Here is a 15236-nt window from a genome sequence, read left to right as displayed (position 1 = left end):
ATTTAATTTATCTCCTGATATTGCCTAACTAACATACCCTAAAATGCCCACACACATCTATCCATTTGAGTACCATTTTAAAAAAACCCAAAACAGTAAGAAAATATATATTAAATATATTATATTTTAGATTATTACTTACATTAAAAAGTTTAAATCATTTATTAAAATTAATTGTTGGGGGCATAATTGTATGAAGGAGGACTAATACAAAAAAATACTGTCTTAATGTTCCATTTCCTGTATCTAACCTAAAATCACAGCAGTATCCTGATCTTCAGCAGAAAACAGTCCACTCTTCTCAAAGGAAATAAAAAACTGCACCCAATTTTGGCATATTTTCTGAAATGCCCCTTTGAAAGGATTCAAATGATCTTCCTAAAAAAGACTTGGCTGTTGTTTAGTATATATTAATTATCAACAACTTTCATCCTGAGTTCAAATATAAAAAGCATTGCAAATTGTTTTTTTTTTTCACCAAAATTTTACTAGAGATTTATATTGTAGTTCATAAGTCACCCTTTATTGCTATCCTTGGCAAAATCTTTAGTTTAAAAAGCATCCCAATATGAAATAGAAACTTAATTTCTCAAGCTTTGAGTGCCTTACTGAAGACAAGAAAAAGACAGAAATCAAAGAGAAGGCAAAACAGGATGGAGTACCCACAGGTCACTGCGAATGGTTCCAGTAGCAGCTACATTGTGAAGATATCCTGGCTTCCGGGCATGGATTTGTGCCAGGAAAGCCTTTTCAGAAGTTGGTGATGGAACAAGATCATCAAAATGAGTCCGACCAAACTCTGAATCCACATTACTTTCTGTCTCACTTCCAACTTCTGTATGAAGAAATAGGTTGGTATGATAATTATATCTTTCTCTCCTGTTTCTAGCATGCTTCTCTCCTGTTTTTATTTTTAGCATACTGCATATAGCCATCTTATATTGCTGAAAAAACCACCACATTGTCTACATTAAAAAACATGCAGAGCAACTTTCACTTTTGTACAGTTGAAACTTGCCATTTATTACAACTTCCCATACACAGACAAGTAAAGCTTTTACTTGTCAGGTGGGGTGACTCAGTGTACCCAGTATTCCTAAATTAAAAAATGAATATGCTAATAACTGGGTAAGCTATTAAGCGAGGTATTAACAGTTAGTTACATCACTGGATTGTCTGTTATTATAATACTGATGCATTAACCCTTGGCCAGTGTTGTTGTATAAAGAAACCAAACAGCATTGACTTTCTGTTTAGCAAGAAGACACATTGCTGCATTTGAATTCATTTGAGTTAGTTCAATTATCTTCGGTGAGCTTTACCTTTTTGAAACATTTCAGTAGCATCTGTCATTACAACAGGTATCAAGGCTGTACTCTACATAAATATAATTTTTAATAAGGCAAACAAACGCTTATTTAATAGCCATAAAAATTAACAAAAATCCCAGGTATTTAAAAAGCACTGGAAATAAATAAATATCACAAAATAAAATGCTGGAAAAAGAAGGAATCTTGTCCTGAAAAGACTGTAAGTCAGTAGTTCAAACTGTTAACTAGTAGCTTAAAATATTTTGCAGCACATTTTTCTAGATTGCAGATCGTCTTTAGTCTATATTAAATCAATATGAAACACTTATGCTTTAAATCATCAGACCTGAATTTAATTCTTTCACGAGAGAAGACATGGTATTGGTGATTGAATCAGCAGCTACCAACAAGTCATTTCTTAAATTTCTTCTGGTACCTAATCAATAGAAAAGCAAAGTGCAAAATATTTTTAGCAATGTTTTGAGATTTTTGTATACATTTAACAAGGCAAAATAATAAATGATACAAAACTCAATTAAGAAAACAATTTAAAATTTATTAATTTTAAAAATGTGTTTAGGTAGTTTTTATAGTAGCATAAACTCCAAGTACCTGCACTACACATGTATTAATTTCTTTATGACCTCTGCAGAATAGATTGGTTTTAATAAGATTAATTAGTTTTGAACTGGCAAACTTTTTTTAGGTAAGTGGAGTAATGCTCCTGTATCAAGAAATAAGTACTGCTATATAGGGGCAGCATCTGATGGGAGAAAGTTAGATTTGAGTTGTAGAAAAAATCTATCCGAATTCTGTGCCTTCTTTATGAAAAATTAAAGAGAAATTATTTATCAAATGACCAGTGATCAGCCAACTGTTTTTAGTTCTAAGATGTTTGTGTGTTTAGTTCTAGGATGCTCGTGCATTTTTGTAGGGATGTATGATGAAATTATAACTGTCTGGCGTAGACAGCATGAAAATAATATCCAACAGCTTGGCCTCTGAACTAGTTGGACCCATATTGTAATAGGACCTTGGAAGCCAATGTAGAAGCGTCCGGACTGTTGAACAGTTGGCATGAGGAACAATAACTACAAAGCACAGTTTATAATAGCACATTATAAATAAGTACAATTGCTATTGTCTGAGAATAAAATGCATTTCTATGTACATTTGCCAATAAAAGATGCTGTGTCTATTGCAGATAATTTAGAAAGCCGGACATTAGATTGGAAGAATTTTTTCTCCTATTATTTTATTATGCTGCAATAAAAACTGTTATTTTTTTCATTTCTGCTCTAGTCTGTCATTAATTGTCCTCTGATGCTGCTTGTCCCAAATATAAGCTTTGAATTACTTGATTAATTATTTTAAGAAAGTTTTCAGAGAGCTTTAATAGAAATGCAATGAGGAAAGAAGCTATGGATTACCAATTTTTCAACAGAAGGACCGTTTGCACCATTACCTTGTGCAAAAGCTTCTTGCACATCTCCTCCCACCCCTGTCAGAGAATCTTGTGGTGTGTGGGCTGGAGTTGAGCTGGCAGATGCAGATCTGATAGGCATCGGAATTGGCCGACTGATTGTGTGGCTGGGAGATGAGCGAGGAGAGCCTGCCCCTTGAGTCTAGGGGGAAAAGGAAACCATGAGTGGTTCAGGATGAAGTAGAGAAGATACTTCTGTCCCACCCTCTCCAATTATTTCTCTGTTGTAGAAAAGAATCAGAATATGCCAATGCTGGATAGCGTTACCATCCTGATGGAAAATGAATGGATCTATATATTATTAGTTCCTAGAACCAAAACCACATATACTAAAACGGAGATGATCAGAAACATAGGGAAAAAGGATTGGTGAACTTGCCCAGAGTCCTAAAGATCACACTGACATATTAATTTAAATTGTCCCAGCTGAAATGCAAAAAAGTATTTCTTTTTGATGTTTCCCTTTTCCATTGCCTGAAAGTTAAACAACAACAACAAAAAGACAAATCAAATAGAAATTATGTTTTTCTTTTGCCTTAGTTACCTGGCAGCAGCAATGGAGAAAACTGTTGGACACCACACTGTTGAGTCATGACAGAAGAGGTATTGAATTCTTTGGATTATGTTATGTTAGACCTTAGAGGTAAAGTAATAAAACTGATAAAGGAAGTAAAGTTGTCGTAGGGATGTTTTTATTACTTTCCATGGAACTGAGTGTTTCTATATCATCAATGGTCCCATACCTTATGTTTGTGGGAATGGAAATTAAGGTTGGAGTCTCATGACCTCTAACAAAAAAGCAAGCTACGTTATATTCCAGATATCCTACTCCAAACAGATGGGAAATGTTCTGGTATATTTGGACAGAAGTCAGAATCCAGTCTACAAATTGCCATTACCTTCTAACCCTAACCCCTAACCCTTTTTAATTTAGTTTAATCAAATTCACATAATGATTACCTGTTTCCTTATCATGCAGATATATTTACTGTATTTTCTTGCTGTACCTTATTCATATTATATATAGGCAATGTAATCAGACATGTTTACATTTACTAAGAAAAAATCTGTTCCCCCATTCTTAACACATTTATTGATTGATTGATTGATTGTATGGCATTCTTAATACAAAATAACTTTTTTTGTCCTTGGTATATAGCTCCCTCTGCTGGAACCTAGGATAACTTATAATATAGAATTTTGTAATCAGTAACCTGCACAAAATAATAAAATACACAAACTTTTAATAATTCTGAAATGCGTAGGGAACATCATTTTATGAATACAGGAAATAATAATAATACACCATTTTTTAATTATTATTATGGTTTGTTGCACAATCTATATAGTTGACTGCAATGAACCATAATATCTGAAAAATGATTTGTTAATTGGAAGAACAATGGCCAACACTTGAAAGATATAGAAGAAAAAGCTGATAAAAAAAATTCCACACGGATTTGATTAATATCAGGAATGTTAAAGAAAAAAAACTGAAGGCTTCATTTTAGGAGCTAAAAAAGATTAATTGCATGAATATGCAACAAACAATAGCAAATGTCACCTTTGTATTAAAAAGGATGAAACAAACAATTGACCATTTGATTACTGCTGCAGCAAAATTTCACAGTCTACAAGTGATGTCATGACTGGATTGCTAGAATTATTCACTGGAAACTTTGCTAGAGATTTGGATTTTAATGTAGTAGACATTTCCGGAGCCGTCAAGTTGAAAAGGTTTTGGACAATGAGCAGGTTAAGATTTTATGAGACTTTAAGAGCCAAACAAACAAACATCTTGTTCATAGCAAGCCTAATACAACAGGTACTAAAAAGAAGAAAGTCTAGTTCACGAATGTTGCTATTCTAGGTAATGCTAGGATTGAGGAAAAACAATTGAAAAAAATTATGAAATATTAGGAATTTCAGATCAAAGTTGAATAATTATGGAAGAAATCTGTTGTTATATCAATCGTGATTGGAGCCTTCAAAGTTATACTAAAAGGACTTCCTCAATATATGGAAATATTGAGCACTTCTCAAAAAACTCCACCCTGCTTGGAACTGTCCATATTCTTAGATGCTACCTTAATAATTCTTAGATCAGGGGTGTCAAACTTGTGTCATCACAGCGTTGTCACATGACGTATCATAACTTTTTTCCCCTTCACTAAACCTGGCATGGGTGTGTCCAGCATGTGACACATCTGGCCTGAAGGCCATGAGTTTGACAGCCCTGTCTTAGGTCATTGGTTCGGACTTGAATTATTAAGTTTCCACCAGTGTGAATCTAACTGTAGATTACTCACACATAATAATATCATATACCATGTAAATGCATTGATACACAATTTATATACCATGTTTTATACATCATTTATATATACCATATAATATATTGATACATAATATAAAACTTCTGTAATGTTATAAATTTTTGTCCTCTAAAAGAGTGTGCAAACAGGGATAAAAATAGATGTTTATCACAACACGTGTAACTGACATAAAACCCTCTTACTGTTGATTTTTTCACATACTTTTGTGCTTGCAGGGAGGCAGGTTTAAATATATAGAGAGAAGAGTTTTGTATTGCAATTGACTAGAAACAGCTAAAGAAATGAATGTGCTTCATGTCTATGAAAGTGATGCTGCAGTTGCAGTCTTGGAGGGATTCGGATTTCCCAATCATCATGGTCCCTAGAGGAAAATGCTAAAACATGTAATGTTAACCCATGCAGAATCAAGATTAGAAAAAGCTGCTATGAGGGTAAAATATACACAAGCAACTCTACAATATTGAAATGCGCATATAAATGGAACGCCATTCATTTGCCATTTGATTTCTGCCACCAAAAGTTGTATGTAAGATGTGCTCAGAGCAGGTTATAGTGAAATTTTGCTAAACAGCTGTTCTTACATGGATCAATGTGAAATAAAGAGTGGGTTAGCTTTATTCTTCCTGTAATACGGTATTATATACTTTTTCTTCCAGTTCTACATCTTCTGGTTGGCTGGATGTTTATTATGATTAGCTCCTTGGATATTTTTAGGAAAGAGGTTATAGATAATTTAAACCAAAGAAAATAAAAAACAGTAGTGTTGCCAACTACTTCATAACTATATCTATATAAAGTGATTTCATTACCATGATATGATCCACAATAGGCAGGAGTTATACCTTAAAGGACAACTTGCTCTTAAGATATCAATGATGGGGTTGATACTAGACTTGCTAGTTGAAACATACAAGGTCATTAAGAAAGGGGGAGTCAGGGAATTTCCCATGTTCCTTGAACACAATTTTTGAACTTGAAAACACTATGGAGTGCAAAACACCTCAGCATAGCAATTGAATCATTCTGTGTTTAAATTAATGTAGATTTCAAGATGGTCTATAATTATTGCTGCATGCTTAAACAGAATACATTAAAGAAAGTAAAACAGTATCACACTGGCCTTAACACTTCATATGTTTATGAAGCTGATTCTATTTTTCCAAATTCTTTTACTCCATAAAACTTCAACAATGCAATTATTTTACACTTTTTGGTCATATTAAGCATTAGCAAGGGTTTTTTTAACTTCCAAAATACATTTTGCCAAAATATAATACGAGCAAATATTGACATAACAGTGACTCAGTGCTTCGACTTGTGTCTTTTGTCAGTGAGCGAGTATGCCTTCAATTGCACTGAACGGAAAATCAAAGTTCAGCTTTGTTGTAATTGGGAAACCTCTCACAGTACCTCTTGACCAATTATTGTAGTACAGTTTAGTAAACGCATGGAGTTAGTTATTCGCAGATATTAATATATTTACAAAGGGCATGCAAATTGTGTCTCAACAGAAAAAAAAACCTTTATGAATCTATGTTTGAAATTTTTCTTGAATTATTAGCCTGCATGCGTTCTTGGGAAAGAAGAATGTGAACTGAATATTAGATCAGATGGGACTTTCCTGTTTCTGTAAAGCTCTTATTGCCTCATTAGAAGTTATTACAAGTGATTTATTTGGAGAAATAAAACCAGGCACACCAGGTATATTTATCAGCAACCTGAATATTCCTGCACTATAAGACTCATATGCTACTATGGTTTGTATAGGGTTATTACTGTTTAATGACAAAGTGCTTTTAAGTCAATAGAAAGCCATGCAGATCTCTTACATTTTTAGCGACATCCCAATTAGATGATTGAATATAGTACCTTAATTCCTTAGATAAATGGTTAAAGGCATGCAAGATAGTGTTGTTTAGTTGAACACAGCAGTATACACATTTTATGTTCGTGGATTTACAGCACACATTTGGATCACAAGAACACTCTCTATATGTTAGTGACATTGACAGGCTAAATAACTTACTCCCTGCTTCAATTCTTCTTCCTAAAGAAAAATTGGATGATCATGAATTAGATGAATCTAACTTTGGAGAAGAAGATAAAAGAGAAGTGAACTGTAGTGCAACGAAACATAAGTGCTATTGCCAGCAACAGTGTGCAACTCTCACAATTTTGAGAGGGTGGCAACATAAATATTAACCAAAGAGAATAATAAATAGTATCAATGCCTGCATGCCCTGTTGGTAAAGATTTTTTTTCTTCAGCCGTATACTTTAGGGGAGAAAAGTTGGATGTTGCATGCTTGGGGCATAACACAAAGCTACTACCTTGGGGCAGTACCTTTTCCTCATCAATCTCCATTATTCCTCTTTAACTTTTCATCTCTTTAATAATTTATTTCTTATTTAGCAGACTCCAAGGGAAGGGACAGATTTTTTCCTGCGAAGTAGTCTGGGCTGATTCCTTGCAAGCAGCTCTGAAGACTAGTCTGAAGTCTTATGGATGCACATTTCCATTCTTCAAATACCTGTTTGACTACTTTCGGAACCAGTCTTTCAGATTCAGTGTTTATGCCCTAGTAGCATTTATGTTTTCAAAAAAATAATTTCTGAAAATTCAGTTCCCAAAGAAAATTTATTCCAAATTTTAACATTCAGACACACAATGAATATAAGATGCAGGAAAACTGGCTAATAGCCATTTCTTTGAACAATTGCTGTGATTCTATTCTGAGAGTACCAGGATCAAACCCTCCTCATCTTCACAGTTTATCTCTAGTAAGTCAAGGAAGGCTTTTGCCAGTTTAGGCCAGGTCTAAAATGTTATATTTTCAAGAATTCCAAATAATTACACATAGCCACCTCCGCAGCTTATTTTCTTCTCAGGAGCATTAATACTTTTATATTAATCATTCTTCAGACTACTTGTGCTGAAGAGATTGACAAAAGACATAAATTAGATTCTTAACAGCACTTGGTATCTTCAAGGAGCAAGGAGGTAATTCTTTATTTGCAGAAAAACACCACCAAATAAACTAATGACAATAATCAAACTGCAAGTCAGTAGTAAGGTAAGGCAATTATATGAGTTTTATTTAGAGAACAAAAGCAAATGATTGCTGTAGCAAGTGAGGAACACATCTGACCACAAACCTCTCTGCCTATCTGTAGAATGGATAGAATGAAAACGATGATACCATAATAACATTGTATTGTCTTCCTTTTTTTGCAATTTTATAGACCTATTTTGCTTAATATAGTGCATTTTACCTTGAGTAGTTTCATGAGGCCTTCTAACTGAACCATGAGTTCTCTTCGGCTTTCCTGAAGAGCTGACATCCTCTGCTCCAACTCATCTTTCCTCTGTCTAAACAATAGTGAAGATGAAAGCAGTGCATAAACATGAGGCAGAAAGTCTGCATTTGCAACTGAGGTGTATGACAATCTGAATATAAAAGCTGTACTTGATTTCCTATGTGGATGGATCTTCCAACTGAGACAGGAACTGGTGGGAACAACAGCAATAATCCTCTATTCATAAACATGTCAGCATGCTTTACTTTTACCATTTCTCTGACAGTATAGGGTGTCTTAGGAGGTCTTCATTGATTTTATCTTCACAAAAATAATTCTGCAAGATGGATTTGATGCAAAGCCATCCAGTGACCACGGACCTGAAACTTGTTCTCCTAAGTCTAATGTTTTATTTGTAATGTATAGTCTTGCACTGGCTCTATGTCCATTTTAAACTTGATGTTAAATTATGCATTATTTCTTTTGGCTCTTCGAACAGAGCAACTGGTTTTATTCAACCTTGGTGGTAAAGTAAGAATAACTGTTATTTGTATTCAAAATGTTAAAGAAAGTTGCTCTACAAAGGAATATGTGCTTCCATTGGAATATTAAATAATGAATATTCTCTCTTGTAAGTTTAAAAATGGACACAGTAATTATTTGTTTCACAAAACGGACAGTCTTACATAGACTTAAACAAAAAAGACAAGAGGTGTTACACTAAATGTGACATATCTACCTCACCACATCTCATTCGAATATTTACCTCAAGAGGCGAAGTTCTGCCAGGAGTGTAGGGTTTTGTGCTGCTTTTTCTGGGGTGGTCTGAGATGCCTGCTCATGTTCAAGCCGCAGCCTGTGAATCTCTTGTAAGATTTCTCTGGCATAAGAAGAGAGAAAATAAAAAATAGTGATAAGTATGTTTTTTTTTCTATGAGAAAAGTTGTTTAACACAGAACATTGCAAATAATGTCAACTAATTTGAGATATTTATAGATACTCTTCTGGATTTTAGGGAGAAAATCACAGCACTCAGATAAACTTTTAAACATTTAAAGTTGCTCTTCTGACAACCAACCCTTTGCTCTCCATCCAGTATCTCTTAAAAAATTTGCCACAGATGTAATTCAAGAAGTTGCTGCCCAAGACTAACACTACAAAAATCGATCAGGACTAGGGCTCTCAATCACCAGCACACACATTAGAATGGCTGAGAATTCTGTCTAGTCACTTCACAAGGCTGAAAGATTAAGTATTACAGGTTAAAAGTGGCTGGCCTCATGGCACTAGATCTCATGGTTTCTAAATTGGTGCCTTAACCACTATATTAAACTGGTGATATTGTAATATCACCATATTATTTCTCCTTCAATCCTGCTATTTTCTTTCTTTCTCTCACTTCTTATGAAATCATGTGTTTTCTGAAGAAAGGGGATGACAGATTTCTATCACAAGAATCTTAAATGAATAAATACTAACTCTGTAATAATGACATGGCAAAGAAAAGAAGTAAACTCTTCTGTATGATGTTCACCCATAATGTATCTGTGAGTTTCCTTATATGCAATGTTGTGAATTTTGCCTTGATACCAACTATATATGCAATATACATATAAAACATATGCAATATCCATAGACATATATTTGGCTTAATGTGGGTTTTGGGACTTTACCTGTTCTTATTTTCAAGTTCTGCAATAAGCTGTCGTTGTTGCTTATTTGCATCAATAGAAAATGAAATATCTGGAGTGCCTCTTTGTTGTGGTTGCTGTTGCGGCTGCTGTAAAACAGATTGAATATGTTACTACATATATATGTAAATGAATATTATTTAAAGGAAAAAAACTGTAGTTTTGTCCCTTAATATACCTAAGTATATTGCTCATAAGCATAATGTCATAGCTAAGTCTCTGGTTTCAGAATTCACTTTAGCTGAGATTTTTATATATTTGACATATAATTTCTCTCATTTCACCTCTATGGTAACATAGATGATAATACCCTTGCATCTAATTTATAGTGTAACTGTAAGGACTGGCAAATTTTAATAGAAATCTTACCTATCTAGAGTAAGGGCAGAACTAGGCTGTTTCCATAGACATTGTGAGCTATTTCCATAGACATCTGAACTTAAGTCTGTGTGAAGGAGTCTTTTGTTTTATAAGGCAGCAAAATGGTGAATGCAAATGAGGCATCTGCTGCGCCTTCATTTGTTTCACTCTAGCTGGTGGCGGTGGCAGGAGCCATCTGAGCAGCCATGATTCCCCCTCCTCAGCCAGCCGGCCCTGCCTGACCTACTCCCTGCCTGGATAGCCAGCCAGTCTTCCCCGCTCAAGCGGATAACTGGTTCTCCAAACTCAACAAAAATTAGTTACCGGTTCTGGTGAACCAGTGCTAACTGTCTGAATCCCACCACTGCATAGAGGGGGTACAAAGTTGTGGCAACTGCCTTAGGAGTACCTTGTATTATAATCTGTTCAGTGATCTGTAGCTTCTTCTTTGGTTTTCTAGGCTTGAAGTTAAATCTTAAGGAACAGCATCTTAAGGGAACTCCTTATATATAATATTTCAAATAAGAAAGCACAAGCAAATGAGATACACAATGATGCAGGTGTGCATAGTAGACACCCACATCCACATTTTACCACCCCAAAAAGATTCAAAAATATCACAAAAAATAAAGGGAAATAATTAAATCTGAGGGAATGATCAGAAGCCTCTTTGAAAGTTTTTAGAAATTGGACAACAAATTTCACTATAGCATTAGGCAATCATCCATTGCCTAATGCCATCCAATAATTTCTATTTTCCAATGAGTTGCTATATAATCAATAACTTGTTTGTGGCAAGAATTTATTCTGCACATTGTATGGATAACTACATAATGTTCTTTTTTATCTGAAGTCTAAGGCTTTCCAAACCAACTCCAAACTTTTAACAATAAAGTACAGATAATTTTTCTGAGGCACAGAAAAACTAAGGTATCTTCATTATGTACTAGAGAAATTTCAAAACACACAGGGGTGGGAAAAAAAAGCCCACCTGCTACTTGAAGGCCCTTTTGCCCTGAGGCTACATTGTTGGGTGAGCTTCTCCCTTTGTTGTCCCTGTAATATCAAATCTCCAGATCTCTTAGTTTATGCTTAGAAATTGCATCTGCATCAGTGGACCTCCCAAAGCTACCAATTGTTTTTTCTTTAAGATGAGAAGTCTATTTTCTAATACTACAAAGAAATTAAGTGAATGAAGCTTGAGCTCTCTCAAAGTCTTGAAAGAAAAAAGAAGCAAAGACAAATAGTCTCAAAAGCCCAGCCTTAGCAACACCAAAGACTGTGTGCAAAGCAAGAAGCGATATTTTTTTTTTCTACCTCACAGAAGACTTCTAATAGGACAATTTGTTTTGCTCTTTAGAATTTGCTAGGTCTTATTTATTTGGTTATCGGTACTAATAATTGTCATTTGTTTATTTTACATATAAATTCATACCCTGCTTTTAAGGACAAAAATAAAATTTGAAAAGCAATGCTGAAACAACAAAACACTGAATAATGAAACAGCATAACTTAAACACTTAAAAACTTACAGCTATAGGACACTGAAGGGCCTAAATACTTTCCACGAGCAGAAAATGAAAATGTGAAGTTTATATGTTTGTTCAAGCATACTATACTAGTGGGTTTTATTAATTTAGTAACCATACAACTGGAAGGATGTTACTCCAGGATACCCAGAACTAGTTCAACAGCATGAAGAATTCTAACTTCTAAAAGAAAACAGATATTTCAGGAGGAATACACGAAAGACTGCCACGGTTGCAGCTATCCACTATCTGAGACAATTCTTTGTTGCCAAATGGGAGGGCTTGTACCAATTTTTCTTTAACTATATTTAGGTTCATTAGATGCAAACAAGCATATCCAAGGGAAAAGCCAATTTTAGAGTAAGATGTGCCAGACTGCAATTACAAGGACTGTCTTGGCAAAGGTTTTTATTTCAATATATATATATATATTTAAATGAAACGTCTTTCCCCTTAATTAAAATTACTTACTGATGAAGTAGTCTCTGCTGCCAGTCTTGCTGCATACCGGGCGATCAGTTTGTGTTCTTCATCTAGACGGTTTGGGCTGTCAAGTAAACTGTTACAGGAGAAGGGCAAGGAACAAAATATTAATATAAATGTTAAGAGGATAATGCTCCTTAACTTATACAGAGAAATGATAGCTGTGATGGTGATGGCAGGGGAGGCATGATAGAAATTAATAAGATCATGGCAAAGAGGGAGAAAATGGACATATAATGTTCTTCTACAACCTTGTAACCCTAAATCAAGTGAAATAGTTTGATAGCAATTAAAGAAAATTAAGTAATGTGAAGAATTCTCAGCTGATGAAAAAGGTACAAATTACTGACTTTAGTGACTTTACAACGGGATTAGACAATTTCATAATGATTAGATTATCCAAAGGCTGCAATCATGCCATTAAAAAGTACCTGCCATAATCAGAAACAGCATGTCTCTAAAAAGGAGCTCTTTTGTCAACCTTGGTAGGAGTTTTTCAAAAGTTCTTGAGTGGTTACTGCTGGGAAATAGGTTGCTAGAACAAAGGATGTCTACAGGGTATGGTTTAAAAATGTCAAGATTGTGTTTGCAATGATGTGTTTGAAGATCCACCTATTTTTCTGTGCAAATTATCTCTCTCTCTCCCTCCTTCCCTCCCTCTCCCTCTCCCTCTCTCTCTCTCACACACACAGTTCCAACGGCACTATCATGGCCAATGGCCATCTTGATTTTTTGTGTATACTCCTAGATGATTGAACCACATCTACTACAAATGTATTAGGACTTGACATAAATAAATAAACCAACAAATAAATAATACATGTATCATTATACCATCCAACACACCTAGAAGGAATCTATTTGGAAAGGCAACTGTAACTCAGCACTTTTGCCATCATTCCTAAACTTAAAATTGTTCTGTCACTTCTATTTCTCAAAGCAAATATTTTCCCCTCTCCTAGCAAAATTTAAAAGTCAAAGCATCTTCTTTTTTCTTAAAATAAAAGCATAAAAGCATAACAATGATAATTTGGATTTCAGCAAAAAATTTTAAAAAATTTTTTTCATCCTTTTTAGTTTTGTTCATTCTAGTGTGCCACTATGGTAAGGACTATGAAAAGATAATGCATATAAATTATTTGTAACAATGAGAAACAACTACATTTTAGCTATTACTTTCAGGATAATGAGCCTATACCTGTAATGAAGTTTTCATAATAAACTAGACAACTTGTGACCTGCTGGGCCATCCTTTCAGATATATTTCCTCATCTAAATAGAGAATGGAAGTCCAAACCTCTGCCACAGTCCGGCCATCAACCGCAATCATGGTATCAACCGTAAGCAGGTAAAGTAACACTGAAAATTCTGAATGGAGAACGTATATAAAGGCTATGGGATACATTTTGTTCTTTAATAAGACATTATTTATCACTCTCCCCCAAAACACATCTGCCTAAATTATGTGGGCATGCACACTCATACTGATAATTAACAGATAGATAAAATAACACAAATAAGGGTTATAGTAATGCATTAGGCTGAAAAGGGGGTGCAATTATTCAATGGTGTAGTAATTGTACTACATTTCAACCTGATCAGGAAGAAGAATTGTTAACTTTGCTGTTACTACTGCCAGATATTTCAAGGCAAAAAACAAACAAACAAACAAAAAACACTAACAGACCAAAGATTATTCACATAATTCTTAAAGCTGCTTGATGGAATAAAACAGCAGGAAAAGCTAAATACTGCAACTCCAAATAAAAACCAGTCCATTCCTTTAGTGCTGTGACACTTGAACATGCGAATTTATCTTGCTGCCTTTGGTTTGGTGGGAAATTATACGATGCTGCTGTGATATACACACAATAAAAAAGACAGGGTTACAAATGAGATATTTCTCAAATGATACAATGGTAAGATTACAGAATGGGACTAATTTGTTCTTAATCAGTTCAGGTGATTTATGTCTGTTAATGTGCCATGATAAATTACATCCATACTTCAATAAATACAAGGCACTGTGCTCTGAAGGACATTGTAAAAACAACAGCTAAAAGCAAGCTGAAGCAAACTATTTTATTTCTGAAATCATCAGATTCCCAAATGACTGTTTGGCTACGTATATTTAGTTATTTATTTATTTATTTTATTTATTTGATTTGCCAATTGTTTACAAGATAATAAGTATAAGTGTATACATAGTTGTGAATACATGAAATAGGTACATATAAGAAAAATAAAAGAAGAATAAGAGAAACAATAGGACAGGGACGGTAGGCACGTTGGTGCGCTTTATGCACGCCCCCTACAGACCTCTTAGGAAAGGGGTGAGGTCAATAGTAGACAGTCTAAGGTTAAAGTTTTTGGGGTTTGGGGAAGAAACTACAGAGTCGGGTAGAGTATTCCAGACATTGACCACTCTATTGCTGAAGTCGTATTTCCTGCAATCAAGTTTGGTGCGGTTAACTTTGAGTTTGTATCTATTGTGTGCTCTTGTGTTGTTATGGTTGAAGCTGAAGTATTCACTGACAGGTAGGACATTGCAATGTATGATTTTATATACCATGCTTAAATCAGACCGAAGACGGCGTAATTCAAGGTTTTCTAGTTCTAGAATTTCAAGTCTGGTGGCATAAGATATTCTACAACGAGTAGAGGAGTGAAGAACTCTTCTTGTGAAATATTTCTGGACTTTCTCAATTGTGCTAATATCAGATACGTAATGTGGGTTCCAGACTGATG

At 34.6% G+C, this 15236-nt stretch overlaps 1 protein-coding gene across 25 annotated transcripts in view; it reads right to left on the bottom strand.

Moving 5' to 3' along the window:
• The window catches only part of DTNA (dystrobrevin alpha), a 188657-nt gene that overhangs the window by 8954 nt on the left and 164467 nt on the right, over positions 1-15236 (bottom strand). For 13 of the 25 annotated variants that reach the window (XM_087961678.1, XM_087961692.1, XM_087961691.1 and 10 more), the window contains 8 exons: positions 12477-12564; positions 10099-10205; positions 9192-9305; positions 8402-8498; positions 7156-7176; positions 2776-2935; positions 1657-1746; positions 667-835 (listed from right to left, as the gene is read on the bottom strand). In XM_087961678.1, the coding sequence (XP_087817804.1) occupies positions 667-835; positions 1657-1746; positions 2776-2935; positions 7156-7176; positions 8402-8498; positions 9192-9305; positions 10099-10205; positions 12477-12564 (846 nt within the window). The remainder of the gene's footprint in view (positions 1-666; positions 836-1656; positions 1747-2775; positions 2936-7155; positions 7177-8401; positions 8499-9191; positions 9306-10098; positions 10206-12476; positions 12565-15236) is intronic. The other 12 variants (XM_087961689.1, XM_087961683.1, XM_087961694.1 and 9 more) reach the window with 1 other exon arrangement.

Source organism: Notechis scutatus, chromosome 3 (genome assembly GCF_049901735.1).
Source record: "Notechis scutatus isolate UNSWTSFEM ecotype Mainland chromosome 3, rNotScu1.2, whole genome shotgun sequence".
NCBI lineage: Eukaryota > Metazoa > Chordata > Lepidosauria > Squamata > Elapidae > Notechis > Notechis scutatus.
This window is presented reverse-complemented; position numbering and strand designations above follow the sequence as displayed.